Genomic DNA, 19,384 nt, shown 5'->3' on the forward strand with positions numbered 1-19,384 from the left:
TACGTGACCTTACAGTAAGACCCAAAGAATATGCTCCACTTTACACATGTCAATTAGTATCGTGTTGAGCTGTATATGTTGGAGGCAAGGCATTAAAATCAATCGTGAACTGAACGCCAGTGCAAGTGTTAATATTTCTTGGTTTTCGTTAAAGACTGCCAGCATGCAGAGTTTTGTACTAGCTGTTGCTGTAATTGAGAAATAAATACCAATGGAGTATATAGATGAGAAGGCATTGGCGATTGAATAGAACCGGCTACCTCTAGGTTTCAAACTTCAGTCTGTTAAAAATAGGCTTTACAGGAGTTAAGATGTTCAAACACCAAATATGCACCTACTATTGTAAGGCCATCAAGTTTGCATTTACCACACATCATGCTTGTGGTATAATGTATGCATTATACCTGAAACAGAATAATGGCAAAAGGCGACCAGCACAAAGGCAATGCAAATATCAAAGTATGTATAGCTGGGGTTGAGCAAAAAAAAACATTACACCACGACAGCTTTGTAAACAGAGTCAAGGTAAGGGGTTAATACTGGGTTTTTTGGAAATTCAGAATATCATTGCGGGGCAAGACATCACGACTCTGAGATCTCCCCTGGCAATTGTACAGCTTGTGATGCTCAGCAGTCTTTCTTAAAATATCATTGTTTGGTGTTGGTGTTGCGAAGAAACGGGCACACAGGTGAACTGTGCGTGGCTACATTCAAGTCCCTTGCCCATAGAAGCGATCTGTCGGGATACAAACACAAAAATATTTTATCAGGCTATATCCATTGCTGGTATTAGTTACCTAGTGTATACAATGAGTAGTGTGCCATGTTTGAGACTTCGTCAAACGTCAACGGGCAGAGAAGGTGCAGGAAGTCAGAATAAAATAATTAAGCAAGTTAGCTGAGCTGAGAAAGTGAGCTAAATTGAGCAAGTCAGCTGAGCTGAGCAAGTCAATTGAATTCACCAAGTCAGCTGAATTATAGTTTCACGCGGCAGTATAAATGGGGTACACTACAGTTATTCAGCCAAATGGCAGGACGCGTGCCGTGGAATCGTTTGGGTGCTCCCAACTTCTAACGAAGGAGGTTGTGACCCAGCATACAAGAGTCGGATAATAACAAATTACTCCCTACTCGGAGTACCTCTCTCAAGAGCTCCGTATTGTGGAGGATCTTCCGCCAGCAGTGTCGTGAGCAAGCAATTGCAGCGCTGTGCCTTTATATTTCCCCCTTTTTTTCCTTTTCTTTCTTTCCCTTTTTCTTTTTTCATTATTTCTTTACATTTTTGCTTTTTTCATTCTTTTTCTAATTTTTCTTCTTATTTTCTTTCCTTCTTTTTTCTCTGATTATTTAGTCTTATTTGTTTAAGGGGCCGTCCATAAATGACTTCACGCACTTGGGGGGGGGGGGGGTCAGACATTTGTGACAATGTGTGACGTTGGGGGGGGGGGGGTTTGAGAAATGTGACGTCACGTCCAAATGCGCAACTTTAAATAAATATAGACAACACGTTCTACTTATTTAAATATACTTTTTAATAAATGTTTTCTCTTACGACATCAGAGTGCAGCGCCACATCAAATACGCACTACAATAACAATAGTTTAAAGCGATTTCAAGCATGTTTTTTTGGGGGGGGGGCAGAGCTTTGTGACGTCACATTTGAGGGGGGTCTGACTTTTTGTGACGCCGTTTGACGAAGGGGGGGGCTCAAAAATCGTCCAAAATTGCGTAACGTAATTAATGGACGGCCCGTTACTTTCATTATTTTTTTCTCTCTGGGAGGATGGGTGAGAAGAATTGCGTGACCAAGAAGGCAAGGGAAAACAAGATATAATTTTGGACCGACCTAACACGCCTCCTCCTGTCCCCAGCGTACAATTTACGACGCAAAAATCGGTTTGGTGGCAGGTTGCTAAGCTTGGTTTCACACCTCTCTCGCGTTAAAAGGATGACCCCTCAACGACTCGGCTGTCACATTCGTGATGAAGAGACGCAGACGCAGTGATTGTTTTAGCAAGCGGCGTATAGCCCCGAGTGAAGTGTGATCTCCATAACTAGAGAACATCGCTCGAGAACCACACATCGCGTTAAATCATTCATTGCAAGCAATACCAAAAAAGGGATCATATTTAACAACAAAAACATTTCTTCCGCATTCACAAATCGTGTTTTTACGCGGTAAGTATTGCACCCTAGGAATGCATGCCTGCATGCGTGCCTATGTGTTTTATGTGTGTGTGTATATATAACGTACATATTGTAAAGAAAATTATATATTGAGTATTGCATAGTTTCCACACGGATGTATGTATGTGATGACTCAGGACTTTCTACGAATAGGCGAGGCATCAGAATGCTATGTCAGGACAGGCGTTCGTCAAAGTTGATTTTGACTCCCACATTGCTCAATGTTGGGCTTGACTATAATTTCACTAACACGGTGGATGTATGTTGAACTTCTATCGAAACATAAGTAACTAAGCGTGTTAATTGGAGGTGCTGGCGAAGACCAACACACTAAATACAAAAAGCAGATCCATAAAAATGAGTTTTCAATCAACATTTAAGAGTGCAAAGCTTCAGTGGCTTCCTAATATCGGAAGGAAGAGCGTTCCACATGGCCGCAGAAGCACATATGAAAGTGCACGATGCAGTAACCGTCTTTGTTCGATGGCTAGCCAAAAGCCACTGCTGATGTGAAGATGACCGCAGTTGATGGTTTAAAATTAATGCGGTTCGCAGAATAGGAATGGGATACACAGAGTAGAAAAGCATGGAATCAACACAGATAATATTAATGCACGCATTGGGTGCGGGTTTAGAGTAGATGCAGATGATGCAGGTTTGCTGGCTTTGACGTTGGCTTGAGGACGTTGGCTTGAGCCATGCGGCTGTTAACAGTCTTATGCACTGAGGCTGACCACTGGGATCTGAAGGTACGAGCTTTCCTTGGACAAACTGAATGGTGTTGAGATATAAGTAGGGCTCCTGTAGGAGGATGGTAGGTTCCAGCGGCACGAGAGGTTGGGGTGGTAGAGGTCTTTGTGTGTTAGGCAGGAGTGTCCATAACGCAATGTTCATCCTTCTTCTGCACCTCTGATTAGCACGGTTGGCTACAGACGGTGCAAAAGAAGATCAACATACATGCATGTAGCTGTGAGATGTTATCCTTTTTCATCTGATCTAGATTCATATTGCAGGACCTTTTTACAAAGCACTTTACAACATCCATAAAAGAATACACAAGATAATAGTGGTTGATATTTGAAAACGTGGGGTTATTATTAAAAGTGGTGGTGTCGTTATGGTGACAGGAGAACAGGTGGCAAATATTAATGGCGGATTGGGGTCGTGATAGGGGTTGGGGTAGTGATAGCGATTGGGGTAGTGATAGGGGTTGGGGTAGTGATAGGGGTTGGGTAGTGATATGGGTTGGGGTAGTGATAATTGTTGGGGTAATGATAGGCGTAGTGATAGGAGTTTTGGTAGTGATATGGGTTGGATAGTGATAGGGGTTGGGGTAGTGATAGTGGTTTGGGAAGTGAAAGTGGTTGGGGTAGTGATAGTGGTTGGGGTAGTGATAGTGGTTGGGGTAGTGATAGTGGTTGGGGTAGTGATAGAGGTTGGGGTCGTGATAGTGGTTGGGGTAGTGATAGTGGTTGGGGTAGTGATAGAGGTTGGGGTAGTGATAGTGGTTGGGGTAGTGATAGGGGTTGTAATAGGGTTGGGGTAGTGATAGGGGTTGAGGTAGTGATAGGGTTGGGGTAGTGATAGGGGTTGGGGTAGTGATAGTGGTTGGGGTAGTGATAGTGGTTGGGGTAGTAATAGGGGTTGTAATAGGGTTGGGGTAGTGATAGGGGTTGGGGTAGTGATAGGGTTGGGGTAGTGATAGGGGTTGGGGTAGTGATAGTGGTTGGGGTGGTGATAGGGGTTGGGGTAGTGATAGTGGTTGAGGTAGTGATAGTGGTTGGGGTAGTGATAGAGGTTGGGGTCGTGATAGTGGTTGGGGTAGTGATAGTGGTTCGCGTAGTGATAGTGGTTGGGGTAGTGATAGTGGTTGGGGTAGTGATAGTGGTTGGGGTAGTGATAGGGTTGGGGTAGTGATAGGGGTTGGGGTAGTGATAGTGGTTGGGGTAGTGATAGTGGTTGGGGTAGTGATAGGGTTGGGGTAGTGATAGGGGTTGGGGTAGTGATAGTGGTTGGGGTAGTGATAGTGGTTGGGGTAGTGATAGGGGTTGAAATAGGGTTGGGGTAGTGATAGGGGTTGAGGTAGTAATAGGGTTGGGGTAGTGATAGGGGTTGGGGTACTGATAGTGGTTGGGGTAGTGATAGTGGTTGGGGTAGTGATAGTGGTTGGGGTAGTGATAGGGGTTGTAATAGGGTTGTGGTAGTGATAGGGGTTGGGGTAGTGATAGGGGTTGGGGTAGTGATAGGGGTTGGGGTAGTGATAGTGGTTGGGGTAGTGATCGGGGTTGGGGTAGTGATAGTGGTTGGGGCAGTGATAGGGTTGGGGTAGTGATAGTGATTGGGGTAGTGATAGTGGTTGGGGCAGTAATAGGGTTGGGGTAGTGATAGTGGTTGGGGTAGTGATAGGGTTGGGGTAGTGATAGGGGTTGGGGTAGTGATAGGGTTGGAGTAGTGATAGGGTTGGGGTAGTGATAGGGGTTGGTGTAGTGATAGGGGTTGGGGTAGTGATAGTGGTTGGGGTAGTGATAGTGGTTGGGGTAGTGATAGGGGTTGTAATAGGGTTGGGGTAGTGATAGGGTTGGGGTAGTGATAGGGGTTGGGGTGGTGATAGGGGTTAGGGTAGTGATAGGGGTTGGGGTAGTGATGGGGGTTTGGGTAGTGATAGGAGAAGTGATAAGAGTTGGGGTAGGTCTTGTCGTAGCTGGGGGGGTGTGGGCGGGGTTAGGCAGTAGCAGTAGCAGGATTGGCTGGGGGAGAAGATATGGGGGTCGTTCCAAGGTGATTGTTGTTATAGTGAAGATGGTTGCTCTGTGTGCTGCAGGGGGAGTTGGTTCCAGTCGAGGGGAGCAAGAAGGGCGCAGGAAAGCGCAGAGAGAAGTGATAGAGACTGGGAGCAGAGAAGACGGGACGGGACAGAGTGGTGAGAGACGAGAGATTACAAGGTGGGGGCAAGATGAACCGAACAGCCCCAACTCTCTACGATGTAATTCGTTTTTTTCAGTTTGGGGTTTACAAAGAAAACGTCAGAGACGAATGCTCAGTGCTTCGAGCACAGCATTTCTGCCAATCAGGTAAGATATCCACACTGCCTTGACGCCACCACGCTGCACCGTCAACATCGCTACCTGAATTCAATTTCCAACCACAACAATTTGACTTCTTCAGAAATTTCACCGTTAGCATTTGCGACGGGTCATCCTAGCGACCGAGAGCTCAGTTCGAGGACGACGGCCGTGGTGCCACTTTGTGAACCACGTCGCCCCGTCTTGGTGCACACTCGTGCAGAAAATTGCGCTCTCATTTCGGTTGGCGGTCGACGTTCGAAGCAGACTGCGACCCTCAAAGGAATGGCATCGCCCATGTGCTGCGTGGATCAAACAAAACACTCGAGACACCAGTGTATTGCAGCCAGGAGCAGTTCATGTGAATGCTGTCGCAAAAGGTCACACGTGCAGCGCAACGGGTCCATCGCTGACTACACGCGATGAGTGAATGCTAAAATGAGTGGCGAGTGGTATTTGAAGCAGTCCTCCTCCTGGGTGTCCCATGTTCACGAAACGCACTGACCCGATAATAATAATGGCGCAAGCCCCCATTTTTCACTGAATGGTGGGGACGTCACCACAGTGCTTGTGCCAGGTTAGATGCACTTTGAGGTCATGTCAAGTGTTGAAGGCTCGCCGATAGGAAGTCACAGGACAGACCAAGGTGTTACGGGTTAATCGACTGTTCGCCACTCATGTTGGCCGTGAGTTGGAATCAAACTTGAGTAGCTGGGTTCATAATGCAGTGTGCACCACCACTCCCCACTATCCAGCCAACAACAACAACCGCCGTTCAGCACTAGATGATGGTGACGTGACCATGGCGCTTGTATCAGGCCAGGTGCACTTTGAGGTCAGGTAAAATGTCGAAGGCTTGCTGACAGGAGGTCACAGGACATGCCCACGTGTTATGGGTTGACTGAGATGACTGCCAGATGCACAATCTGTGCTCCCAACTGTGCCAATTTTCTGCAGCCTGTTGATTAGCTCGTTGTTATGAGTCCTGCCTTGTTTCTGGAGGGCGAGTACCTCCAACTGTCCAGTAGCGTCCTTAACGAGCATCCTCCATAGAGGCCGAACTTGCCACCGCTTGTTCCGGTCATCGACAAGTCCACTCAGCTCTACATCCTCGTCCTGTACCACAATTTCCATTTGGAGACGTCTAAAACTCATTTGCGGGTGCAGAAAAAGATGTTCTACTTCATTGGCTCACTTTCCATCAAACCTATCCACGTAATATCTCCTTCTTGTCCCTACATTTGGTTTCTTCATCTAGACTCTGATATTTGCTCCCAATATATGACGGCCACTGTCACGTATGTATGTTGAACTTGTTTTGCTTCGTACGTAGCCAACAGTGCTAATCGGAGTTGCGGGTAAAGGAAAACAAACTAAAACACCAAAAGCAGTTCTCAAGAAATTTGTTTTCAATCTAGATTTTAAAGTATATACAGTGACTTCTTTATATCAGAAGGAAGAGCATTCCGGACGGCCACGAAAGTGCATCTGAAAGCACGCAATACAAGTGACCGTCTTTGTTAAATGTTTAGCCAAACGCGGCTGCGAGGGTGACCGGAGTTCGTGTGATGGTCTACGCTCCTCGGTGAGATCAGCAAGGTATTAAATTGGCTACCCTGGGGTAAACGTCGGCTATTCAATTGTTCCGATGATTGTCTGGAGATACCCACGCAGATGTTGTTCTCCTTTGTCATTCAAAACGTTGCATTTTAAATGGATTGGTCATTATGGATAACGCAGACGCCCAACCGTCTTGGGCCTCTATGTTTATACCATCTAAGTTAACGGTTGCCTACAACACCATCCACTGTTATGTCTGCTCCAATCCGTGTGTAATATCTCAATTTTGCTGACGCTTTTGTTTGTGGTTCCTTGGTGATTTAAGTCGAATTCTTAAATTATCACCCTCTTGCATAGTGCTTGTTGCTGCATATATTTTTAACATATTTCACTGGCTTCGCCTGTAGGCATGTTGAAACTAGACATTGGTTTAGTGGGCCATGTCCGATTAGAACGATTGGCTATGTACAGTGCAAAAGAAGTGCAACATGCATACAGAATCAGAATATTGATTCATGCTAGAGGAATCAGATTAGCTATAAAGCTCTGTTTCACAGATAAGAGCAGGTTAAGACGTTTCAACAACAAATACACGATAGGAGTGCAAAGTATAGGAAAGGCAAACAAAACACTTTTTTAAAAATACAAATAAAACTATTATTTTCTAACCAGGTGAAGCCCAAACTATTAGCTTATTTTTCAGAAGCCACCTGACCACAAAAAATAGCTCAACGAAGTGGCTTATCATACTGAAATTTATAGCAGCAAATATTTTTTTTAATATTCTCAACACAAGCTGTCTAATACATACAATAGCTGCGCGGCAGACTTCCCTCCTCAGCCAAAGTGGCCACCGTATCGATTCTTGCTTTTCAGTGCCCGATTGTATCAACGTGTGGCTATCTGTAAACATTTTCCCTTCATGTCCACTTAATCTCTGGCAGTCATACGACATCCATGTAAATATGTTGTACACCTACCTTCACCCGACACAGCCAATTAGTAAGGTTTGTCACGTGAAAAAACCGTGACAATTAGTTCCGACTTCAGCACCATCGGTGTGTGTGTGTTATGACAGTAAACCTACGACACATTTACAAAGTTAACGACGTTTCGCTGGTGATTAAAACAACCAGCATCATCAGGCGATTGCCAAAAATGTGAAGTCTTCCTGTTTCCAGTCTTGAATCGAGTAAGGTGTACAGTGATGACATTACTTCACTCTATTTAACACATTTGGCACCATGGACCGTGATATGATATTACGAAGATTAAAATTCCCCCCAAAAAGCAATTTAATATGGGTTAAGCAGTATAATAATACTATGTAACACAATTTTTGTTCCTGTGTAACACGTGATATTTCGTAATTGCTTATGCCTGAAAAATATAGAAAATTACTTTTATTCTCCACAAACTTTGCTTTTGTGACCAGGATAGGCATATTTTTTAATTTACCTATTTTCAATGAGAAAACGGGCGAATTTGTGTCTTTTCATTCACATAAAGTCAGAAAAAAACAACATATGAATCTAAATTAACATCTATTTATTCTAAATTAATACATAATTACTACAAAAGATTTATAATTGAGTAGTTTTTCAAGATTTACGATTATACTGTAAATCGCTTTCACGAATCAGCTCCCAAATGTAGTCTCCCATAATGTTCTCGTTATACTGTCCTTGGTAGCGGCGTTCAAAGTCCAGTATATGCTGGTTGAAGCGCTCGCCTTGCTCTTTCGAGTATGCTCCCATGTTCTCCTTGCATTTATCAAGATGAGCATCAAGGATATGGACTTTGAGGAACATCTTACAGCCCATTGTGCCGTAGTTCTTCACCAGAATCTCAACTAGCATCACATAGTCTTCGAACTTGTGATTGCCCAGGAAGCCACGAACCACTGCGATAAAGCTGCTCCTAGCCGCTTTCTCCTTACTAGTGAGCTTTTTGGGGAATAAATTGCAATCCAGGATCTTATTTATCTGTGGTCCGACGAAGACACCGGCTTTGACCTTTGCCTCAGACAGTTTCGGGAAGACGTCTTGAAGGTACTTAAAGGGTGCCGACTCCTTATCTACAGCTCTGACAAATTGTTTCATAAGGCCAAATTTGATGTACAGTGGTGGAATCAGCACCTTCCGCGGATCTACCAGTGGCTCCCACTTGACGTTGTTCCTCCCCACAGAAAACTCGGTCTGCTGTGGCCAGTCCCACCTGTGGTAGTGTGCCTTGGTGTTCCTACTGTTCCTAGGCAAATATAGCAGGGAAGTTTGGTCAAACCGCCTTGGAGACCCATCAGGAATGCCACCATTTTTAAGTCTCTGATGACCTCCCGGCCGTACTCATCATACTTCAAGGCGTCCAGCAAAGTCTTGATGCTGTTGTAATCCTTTTTGAGGTGCACCTAGTGAGCCAAGGGAAGAGACGGGTACTTATTACCATTATGGAGCAGCACGGCTTTGAGGCTCCTGGATGAGCTGTCAATGAAGAGGCGTCACTCATTCTGGTTACCGGCGATCCCGATTGCCTCGAACAGACTGGTCACATTGTGGCAGAAGCAGAGCCCATCTTGACGGGTGAAGAAGCTGCATAAAGGTTGGTGACGCTTCCTCTGATCTGCAACTTGCACACTTTCATCCAACAAGTTCCACTGCTTGAGCCTCGACGTCAAAAGCTCGGCATTGGACTTGGTGAGACCAAGATCTCTGATCAAGTCGTTGAGGTCTTTTGGTTGGGGTAGTATGGGTTTCTTTCCTCAGCTCTACCTCTGAAATTGTCATCTGGATCTACAACATCTTCCTCGCTCTCTGACTTGCTGCTCTCTTCTCAAGATGGCTGCTCTCTCTCTCTGGAGGAGTGGATACGGGGAGCTCATGGCAGTGTAGCACCGGGACAATGGATGAAGGAAGGTCCGGATACGTGATAGCAGGTGGATTCTTGCCAGTCCGACGTTTATAAGAGTCCATCATGCAGAAGTAGCAGTTGCTTGAGTGGTCAGTGGGTTCCCGCCAAATAATTTGGATAGCGAACTTCATGGCTCTCTTTTCCCCTCTGTACCATCCTACAAAAATACATTTATTCTACCCATGACTAATGTGTAATAGATTATCGCAACATTTTTCATACATGATATTTTTTTCAACAACATTGAAAATTATAAAACATTTAAAAATATAAAAACTTTTGCAATTGAATTTATTTTTACAAATTTTATAACATTAAATTCCGGACAACAATTCTCCATCTAACCTTCCAGAGTTTGTTTTGCATTGCTCGCAAGTGAAATTAGGTGCCGAGGGTTTGTCTTTATCCCTGATAGGCATGCTGAAATATGCCTTGTAGGCCTCACACATCTTAGCAAATGCTTCCACAGAGTACTTTTTCGCTCTTGTCTTGAAAAATTGCCCGCAGACATAGCAAAATGCATCTGCTGGATGCTTGCAGCCTCTTGATGCCATCTTAGAAAAATATAGATTTGTATCCACGTAGGCAGCTGGAACTAAACTGAACTGGTCGACTTAAGGCCCCTTTCCTTATGCTACTATTTATATTACTGGAAAGTTCTAGAATGTTCTAGAGGTTACTCCGAGTTTACTCAGCACTGAATCTATCTGGAATGTTCTAGAAAATAGGTAAGTTTGTGAGGAATAATAGTAATAATAGTAATTTTCTGTACTTTTGAGGCATAAGCAATTAGGAAATAACACTTACTACCCAGGAACAAAAAAATGTTAGATAGTGTTATTAATACAGTTGTCCCGCGGTTTAAAGTTGCCATTAATTAACGATATTTTGAAAAATGATCCGTTTCTCCCATAGGATCCACATTGTTTCTATTAACGATACATTTTCGATATGTTTAAAATATCTCGCGACCGCAAATTTCGGCCAATTGGAGTGTTCCTACGCGCACTGAGTAGCCCTCAGCCAATCAGCGACCCATTAAGCCATCCATATTCTTAGCCTAAGGTAATCATTTTTATTTATGCTCTATTTTGCACCTTTTCATGCTCTATTCATTATTGATCCATGTTTATACTCATATTAATGCTTTGATATGTTCTTAGAACGCCCATTTATTACAATTGCGGGGTTAAACATTATAAACTATGTTTTTTGTGGTGAAAATGGTCAACTTCCGATCGTCTCGGACCAATTTAACCATTTAACACGTATTTCCTATATTCGATTAACGATCATTTTAATTAACGGTAGTTTTCGTGGAACCAATTAAAATCAAGAACCAAAGGACCACATCGGAATACATATAAAACTGTCTTAATACATATATAATGTAATTATGACTGCTCTCTGCTCTATTTTTGTTCCCCACAGGGCAGATCAATTGTGAAAAGTAAATAACAGCTGGCGCTGTGTGACCACGACCTGAAGAGGAATGTTACACATCATATTTAGAAGAATTAATTTGCCCTAAAGACTTCAATAACAAAGATTCGGGCATGCCAGGCTTGCGGAAAGAACGACTACATAACAACGATTTAGCCCGTTTCAAGTACTGAGCCCATGATATGCATCGATTGAGATTGTGTCTATAATCGCCCCTTTGTTAACACAACTGGCAGGCCAATTGCATTGTAAAGACGTTTGGGAAATGTTGTATGTCTTTTAATGCAATCTTATTGACAGCGTTATTTACAGATTGTGGATTTTGTGGTTATTACCTGGAAATGCAACAACATACTTTCGTGAATTAAGTTAAAATAATTGGCGTTTGTTAAGTGACGCATTTCATTCACAGATCCCACAAATGCGCGTCGGGAGATAAACAAAACCTGCAGGCTACACGGTCAGAACTAGGCAGGGGATAAAAGCGAATTTACCCACTCACTCACTCAACCACTCACCCACTCACCAACCCCATCGACTCACCCACTCGCTCAGAACCAGGGTAAACGGCCAGAAAATAGCGGATGAAGACCAGTTTACAGAGGTGACTTTTAAAAATTGACAAATATATCTAAAGATTCTGATTGTCTTATTAGAAAGGGCAAAGTGTCGTTCCAAAGATGGGGAGCTGCACAGTGGCAAAAGCCCGATCATTCCACTAAATAAACCTTGACCTTTGAAGAATTAGGTCTCTGTAAGAATTGTTGGCACAACTCTCTTTATAATACAAACCTGCAGGACAGATGTTATACAGTGGTTATCCAATTCACTTCCACTCCGTATAACATTAAGGATGCATTAAAACCCGATAACATTAATATACCATACATTCATGATTGGTTACATTTAAGTGTGTCTGCAAAAGTGCCGAATTCCGAAAGTCATGATGCCAATTGGTAACGCCACGGCGAATCACACCGCGACGATCAACAGCAGTAGCGTGGTCACCCGAATGTTTTACACCATCTTTCAAATTATCAACCTCTTCATGACGGTTCCTTCTCTGTGTTTATTTTTCTCTATCACCGTCACGATTTTCACCGAAATGAAGCTAAGGGAGAACTCGCGCTACATTCTCTTCGCCAATCTCATTGCGTGTGACACCTTCTTCCTGCTTTGCTCCACCATCATGTCTACTTTAATTTGGCTACAAACAAATTTAAGTTTGACGTCATGCAACATGAACACCATTGTCAGCACAATTGTGAACCAGAGCGGGGTTCTGTGCGTCACGCTCATGTCCGTGGAGCGATACGTGGCCATTTGCCACCCCTTCCATCACCCCCGCTGGTTCAGCCACCGCAAAACGCTTCAGTTCTTGGCCGTAATTTGGTCCGTCGCTTCAGTGTTCCCGCTGGCGTGCGGAATTCTGATCTTCACAAGCGGCGTGACCATGAACAACACTCGGACTTGTTCCACGTATATCACCGACAGCCTGATGCCCAACCCCATGGTAATAACGGTGCTCAGAGAATTCCCAAACGTCGTCATTTTCACAGTCTGCATCATTGCGTTGATCTTCACTTACTTCAATATAATGATGGCCGCTAGAAAGGCGTCCGATGATGCGTCTAAGGCGAAACGAGCCAAGCAAACTGTGATATTACACGGCCTGCAGTTGTTTTTGTATCTGTGTTCACTTGGTAACGCATTATTTTTAATTCTTTTTGCTACAATCACAACAGACCCTAACGTGACGACAATATTAAGGTTATGTAATTATTTTTTTCTTTATTATAGCTCAAGGTTTGTTGTTCCCTTAATTTATGGAATACGTGATAAACAACTTAGGCAGTGTCTTAGGAAGAAGATCACCTGTCACTACAATAGAGTGACTACATTTTAAACTGCATGCAAATGAAGTATTGTAATTGACGGCAGGAACTTCTTGACGGGTAACACACTTTTATTAAATCTTTACGTGTCACAATACAACGTGTGGTCTCCCTTCTTCCGACTACACACTCCACTAATCTCGTGTAAACTCTATGCCTCTGGCTACACACGCTACACTTGACTCGTGTAGACCCTATGCCTCTGGCTACACAATACACTCGACTCGTGTAGACCCTATGCCCCTGGCTACACACAATGCATTCGGCTCGTGTAGACCTTATGCCTATGGCTACACACACTACACTCGCCTCTGGGTTACACAGAGTCCCGGTCCCGTTAGGACAGCGGGACTAGGTACCGCAGGGCCCTAGGTCTTCATCCCCGTCTTCATTCTTCGCTGGTTACATCCTGCCCTTACGCCTGTGTGCATCCCCTTTTATAGCCCCTGCTCACGAGAGATGGAGCTGATGCGGACGTCGACGTGAGCATCGTTCCTTAGTGAACCAATCACGACGCACTCTCTCTACGATCCGTTTTCCCCAGCGCGTGTTAACACTACTCCACCAATCACACCGCGCTGCCACCCGATCACTCCCTCTCAGCGCGTCACCGGCCCACAGCCAATCAGTGCCCCGTAACCCACGACCCCGCGCTGACCCCTGATCCTCCACCGTCAGCGCGCGTCACCACCTACACAGCCAATCATTACGCGCTGGAATACGATCCCTAATCCCAGCGCGTATCACCACTACATCACCCCCTCCCACATAGCTTTCAGCCGGCCCGGCTGTTAACCAACAACACAACCTAACGTCAACGCAGTAATAAAGAAACTCCACCTCCCAGTGTGCCCCGTAACGCAACAACAACAACACAACACAACACTTAAATATGAAGCAATATACAGCCCGACGAACAACACAATAAAAGCGAACACCCGAAAACGAACGCGCCACGTGTCTCTGTGACTAAACGCAGTGCAGAGGCGCTCCGGCTGCCTCGACTCCTCACATGGTAGGTCACACAAAGTAGCGCGACCTAGCGCGAGTCCGTCTGGCCGGTCCGTCGTATGGGACGGGACGTTGGCGACCGTCCGGTGGCTCCGGCAGCTCTAGACGGCGCGGATCGGGCCTGGAAGGACCGGCCCCGCCGCGAAGATCCGGCCGCCGGTGGTCGGCAGCTGTCAGTTCCGAGACACCTGGGAGCGGATCAGGCGGAGACATGTGAGGAGCAGGCAAAGACAATTCCCCCTCAGGGTCGTCGGTCACGTCACATGCTCGGCCCTCACGACACAAGGGGAGGCCATACGGAGGCGAGAACGGTTTCAGTCGGGAGGGGTGGACGTACCAACGGCGTTTTCCCCATTTTATCTGAACGCACTGGGGGCGTGCAACCCGCACGACCTCCACGGGTCCCCGCCATGGCTTCAACAATTTAGGCGACGTAGCCAAAGGTGCCTGAGGGCAATGCAGCCAGGCCCTGTCACCTGGTTCTCAGTTGTGCACGGACACCTTCCGTGCACGCAACCGCTCGTTTGCAATTTGGCGAGGCCGCGAATTAAGCCGTGCGGCCTCCCTTGCCTCTGTCAGCTTATGAATATTAAATTTAATATGCTCTGCCAATTTCGAATTAGTTCGTGGTGCGGGCAGACCCAGCTGCGTTTCCATGGGCGGGTCGGCTTCCCGACCGTACATTAGATAAAACGGGGAAAATCCCGTTGCTGCATGGGGGGCCATTCTATACGCGGCGAGGACCCCAGGGACCTGCAGGTCCCAATCAACATGTGCCTCACACACCTGCTGGCACAGCATAGAAGTCAATGTCCTGTTAAGCCTCTCCACCATCCCGTCCGTCTGCGGGTGGTACGGGGAGGTACGCACCTTCTTGGTACCCAACAGGTCGCACACCTCTTGCAGTAATTTACTCGAAAAAATTTTCCCTTGGTCAGTCAGCAAGCGTTCGGGAGCCCCCTTGTCTAGGACGTAGCCCTGGACAAAGGCGTCCGTCACAGCCGCCGCCGACTGGTTGGCGAGTGGCCACGCCATAGGCCACCGGGTAAAATATTCGACCCCCACCAACAGGTACTTATTACCCCTAGGCGTGACCGGAAAAGGCCCCAGAATATCGAGTGCAACGAGCTCGTTAGTGCGCGAGACCTGAATAGATTGCAGCGGTGGATTAGCTGCCACGGGCGGTGGTTTCCGTCTGGCGCACTCAACACAACCCTTCAGAATATTCACCACGTCACCCCCCATTCCCGGCCAATAATAGTCACGCTGAAGCAGGGCAAGCGTTTTGTTAACTCCCAAATGCAAGAGGCGTTCGTGTGCGGCCAAGACAACCTTCCCCCTCACAGCAGAAGGCACCACAATCGCGTGCCGCCGGGACAAACTGTCCCATCTCATCAACAGGCCTTGCTTAAGCTCGTAGGAGCCAGTTCGGTCGTGGTCACCTTCGGAACCCCCCGTCTTGCGGCGCAATGCCAGTAGGGAGCTGTCCGCCATTTGGAGACGGCCCCACTCAATCAACGACAGTGAGAGCAGCGAGTCCTGACCCCCTGGGGTAGCGGGAACATCCCCAATTGGTGTGCCCGCGGTCGCAACCAACGCCTCCATACCTTCTGTAACTGGCGGTTTACAGCGCGCCGATCCCGATAAGCACGCACATTTGTGACAAGGCAACAACCGCGACAGGGCATCGGCATTTGTGTGTCGCAACCCTTCACGGTATGTAGTCGTGAACTGATAGTCCTGGAGGACTTCCAACCACCGCGACAATTGGCCCGAGGGCTGGGCGACCCGCAATGAATACTGGAGCGCCGCGTGGTCCGTCCGGACCGTAAAATGACGACCATAGAGATATGGCCTGAATTGTTGTACGAAAAAAACAATGGCAAGCAGTTCGCGACGGGTGACGCAGTAGCGCTGCTCTGCCGACGACAACACCCTGCTACCATAGGCGACCACTCGTTCGACCCCTCCAACGACTTGGGACAGCACTCCCCCAATGCCCGTGTTGCTAGCATCCGTGTCTAGCAAGAAGGGACTCGCAAAGTCCGGATAGCGCAAGGGTGGGGCACTTACCAAGGCGTCCCGGAGGGAGCAGAATGCAGCCTCCTCCTCCGGTCCCCATCGGAACTTCACTCCTTTCGCCGTTAGAGCGTGCAAGGGTTTTGCAATGGTGGCGAAGTGCTCAACGAATCGGCGATAATATGAAGCAAAACCGATGAAACTGCGCACGTCTGACACTGACGTGGGCATCGGCCACGAACTGACACAGTCCGTCTTCGCAGGATCGGTAGAAATCCCCGAAGAGTCGACAATGTGACCCAAGTACCTCACGGATTTACGAAAAAGGTGGCATTTGGCCGGTTTAAACTTTAATTTAGCCGATCTCATTCGCAAGAACACCCCTCTCAATCGCTGGAGGTGTTCTTCAAACGTGTTACCGAAAACAATGACATCGTCAAGGTAAATGAGGCACGTATCCCACTGCAAGCCCGACAAAACCAATTCCATAAGACGCTGAAACGTCGCAGGAGAGGAGTGAAGTCCCATGGGTAACCAGTTAAACTGAAACAGGCCCCCTGGAGTCCGAAATGCAGTCTTAGGCTTAGACTCTTCGTCGAGTGGCAACTGCCAGAATCCGGATAATAAATCAAGAGTCGAAAAGTATCGCGCACCAGACAATGCGTCGAGAGACTCGTCCATCCTGGGGAGCGGATACGCGTCGGCCACAGAGATCTTATTCAGGCGACGGAAATCGACGCAAAATCGCAGGGACCCGTCCTGCTTTTTAACGAGCACAATAGGTGCTCCCCAAGGACTGGAAGAAGGCGAAATAATGTCGGCTTCTAGCATATCGTTAACTGCCGACTGAACATGTTCCTTCTCAGCAGGACTCAATCGGAAGGGATTTAGCCTGACCGGTGCCGCATCGCCCGTTTCAATGTGGTGGCGTAGCAGGTCCGTGCACCCAATGTCATACTTATGTTTACTGAAGACATCCGAAAATTCAATCAGCAACCCGCGCAGCGCACCCAACTGTACCGCTGACAAATCGTGAGAGTCCGCGCACAGCGAATCAACCCATTCGAGGTCCTCCTTCAATGTTACGTTTTTCGTGGGGCTCGGATCAGCCTGCGCAACCAGCCTCTCCTCCGCAGGGACCCACGCCGCGTGAGCTAGCACGGTGCCCAGCGTTTAAAACCATCACAAACGGATCCCTGTCAGCCCCGACCAAAGTGTGAGCCACCGACAAATCGAGACCTCCAACAGCCCTATTAGAAGGACCCAAAAGCATGCCCTGTTCCGAGGCCTCCCTCACCCATGGCTTCCGCAACCGGAGGGGAATTAACATTTGTGAACCCGGGGGCACGTGCACGGTCTGTGTCGCTAACGCCTGTATGGTAGAGCACGCCGTCCGAATTTCATTAGGGCTCGTCAAAAATGAAATACGGCGACCCGATGGTAGTTCAATGCAACGCTGATCAATGAGAATTTTGATGGGCATTTTTGCCAAAAAAATCAGTGCCCAATAGACAAGGAACCGCCAGGGAGGACGAAACGAAAACGGGTCCCGACAATTTGATATCACCAATGCAAATGGACGCCCTAATCTGACCGATAATGCCCAACGATCCCCCGTTAGCGGCGTAAAATGGCACATCCACCGGAAGAAGCGGACGACATTGTACAGGGAGAATGTTATAAATGAGATCCGATATAATAGTCGCCGATGCCCCCGTGTCCACTAACACCCTGACCTCGACCCCATCAATAGATCCGGTAACGACGGATGAACCCGCTGAGGCAGCCACTATTCTGTGCCCCAACTCCGACCATTAAATGTCCCCCCGGTCCCGGCCGAACCCCCCTCTCCGAACCAAATCCCCGAACTCCACTCGGCTCTCCCCCGCCGCAACGCGACGACCCATACGTGTCGAGTATGCGGGCCGAGCATGTGAGGTGCCGCGACTTGCCGGGGTTTGCAGGGATGACTTGGGGCCTTGTTCGTCGTCCAGCCGAGGTCCCATGGCGCGCTGACGTGGGGCGCGGCAACCGGAGGCCACGTGGCCCCGGAGGCCGCAGTTATAGCACGTGATGACAGTCGTCGGAGATCTCGGTTGCTCCAGCTTGCGGGACGCTCGCAGAGGCGAACGACCCTCCGACCTCCAGTCCCCCGGTCGTCCCGCGATGAACGCCTCCTCTCGTGGGCTGACGACTTGGGGCACGGTGACTACCGGGCCCGGAGCTGAGGCCACGGCAGCGTTGCAGACGACCCCCTGTTTACGTTGAAGGACCTCGTGCGCTTGTATGCTCGTAGCGACCCGTAAGGAAGAAATATCGGTCTCGTCGGCCGTGTTGATGGGGACCCCCAGGTCCTGCGCCAACTTGAGCAGTTGCTCCAAAACCATCGCATCTTGGCCCTCCTCGTCCATACGAGGGAACGCGGCGTCGGCGAGAGCAAGCAACGCCGTGCGGTAGGCGAGCACGGTCTCCGTGTCTGCCTTCCGTCTTGCATAAAAATGATGGCGGCACGCCGAGGGAGGACCATAGACCTTGGCCATGAGAGCCAGCGCGTCCTTGAGCGTGGAGCGGTCCGACCTGCGTGCGGACGTGAAGGCCGCGAGCGCGTTGTCGTCCAGCATGGCAGGCAGTGCCCGCAGTGCCGTAGCGTCGGACCAGGCGGACATCTCCTGATGCGCCAAAAACCTGCGCTGAAATTGGCTCCAATCCCCGCCTTCCGCCTTGAAGGCTGACAACGTGGGAAGGCGCTGTTGAAAGATGAAGTCGTCCTCCTCGTGCTTCCTCTCCGCCGCCCCGTCGGTGTGTAAGATGGCGGCCCCAGGGGCGGGTGTTTGATGGCGGTCCGCCGCGCGCGTTGGTGACGTAAGTGGGCGCGCATGGAGAACCGCTGCCACGTGGTGATGGCCGTTCCCGCCAAAAGTCGGTGCAGATGAAATGGCGGGAATCGCCAAATCGTTTTGGCGGGAATCTGCAGGGCGACCCTGTAGAACGTCGGCCGCCGTCCCCGCTCCTCCCGACGAGCTGATCTCCGCCAGGATGGACGCGGCGGCGAGCAGCAGCTCCGCCAGACGGGAGTGCGCCTCGCGGAGCACGGCGTCAGTCCCCCGTCGCTCGTCCGGCGCCGTCGGCGGATCCTGTAGCGTGGGCAATTCCTCTTCCTCACCCCCCGATGCCAGCAGGCCCGAGTCGTCGAGGTTGTCCCCGTGGTCAATCCCGTGGGTCCGACGGCTCCTCCTTGTATCCATGCTTGGAAGGCCGTTTCACTTCTGACGCCAGTTGAAGTATTGTAATTGACGGCAG

At 48.3% G+C, this 19,384-nt stretch overlaps 1 protein-coding gene and 1 long non-coding RNA gene across 2 annotated transcripts; both read left to right on the forward strand.

Annotated features, from left to right (window-relative positions):
* Positions 1-2,003: 2,003 nt before the first annotated feature.
* Positions 2,004-11,588, forward strand: LOC133360806 (uncharacterized). The gene is made up of 3 exons (XR_009757305.1): positions 2,004-2,178; positions 5,189-5,258; positions 11,148-11,588. It is a non-coding gene; the product is annotated as an uncharacterized LOC133360806 (long non-coding RNA).
* A 514-nt stretch (positions 11,589-12,102) lies between these two features.
* Positions 12,103-13,065, forward strand: LOC133360774 (odorant receptor 131-2-like). The gene has a single exon (XM_061579638.1). It carries the CDS (start codon positions 12,103-12,105, stop codon positions 13,063-13,065), a length of 963 nt encoding a protein of 320 aa, XP_061435622.1.
* Positions 13,066-19,384: the final 6,319 nt, after the last annotated feature.

Source organism: Lethenteron reissneri, chromosome 69 (assembly GCF_015708825.2).
Source record: "Lethenteron reissneri isolate LAM-NWPU_2019-01 chromosome 69, ASM1570882v1, whole genome shotgun sequence".
Taxonomy (NCBI): Eukaryota; Metazoa; Chordata; class Hyperoartia; order Petromyzontiformes; family Petromyzontidae; genus Lethenteron; species Lethenteron reissneri.

Excerpts from the sequence above, each read along its gene's own strand:
- LOC133360774 (XM_061579638.1), top strand. The coding sequence starts at position 12,103 with ATGATGCCAATTGGTAACGCCACGGCGAATCACACCGCGACGATCAAC.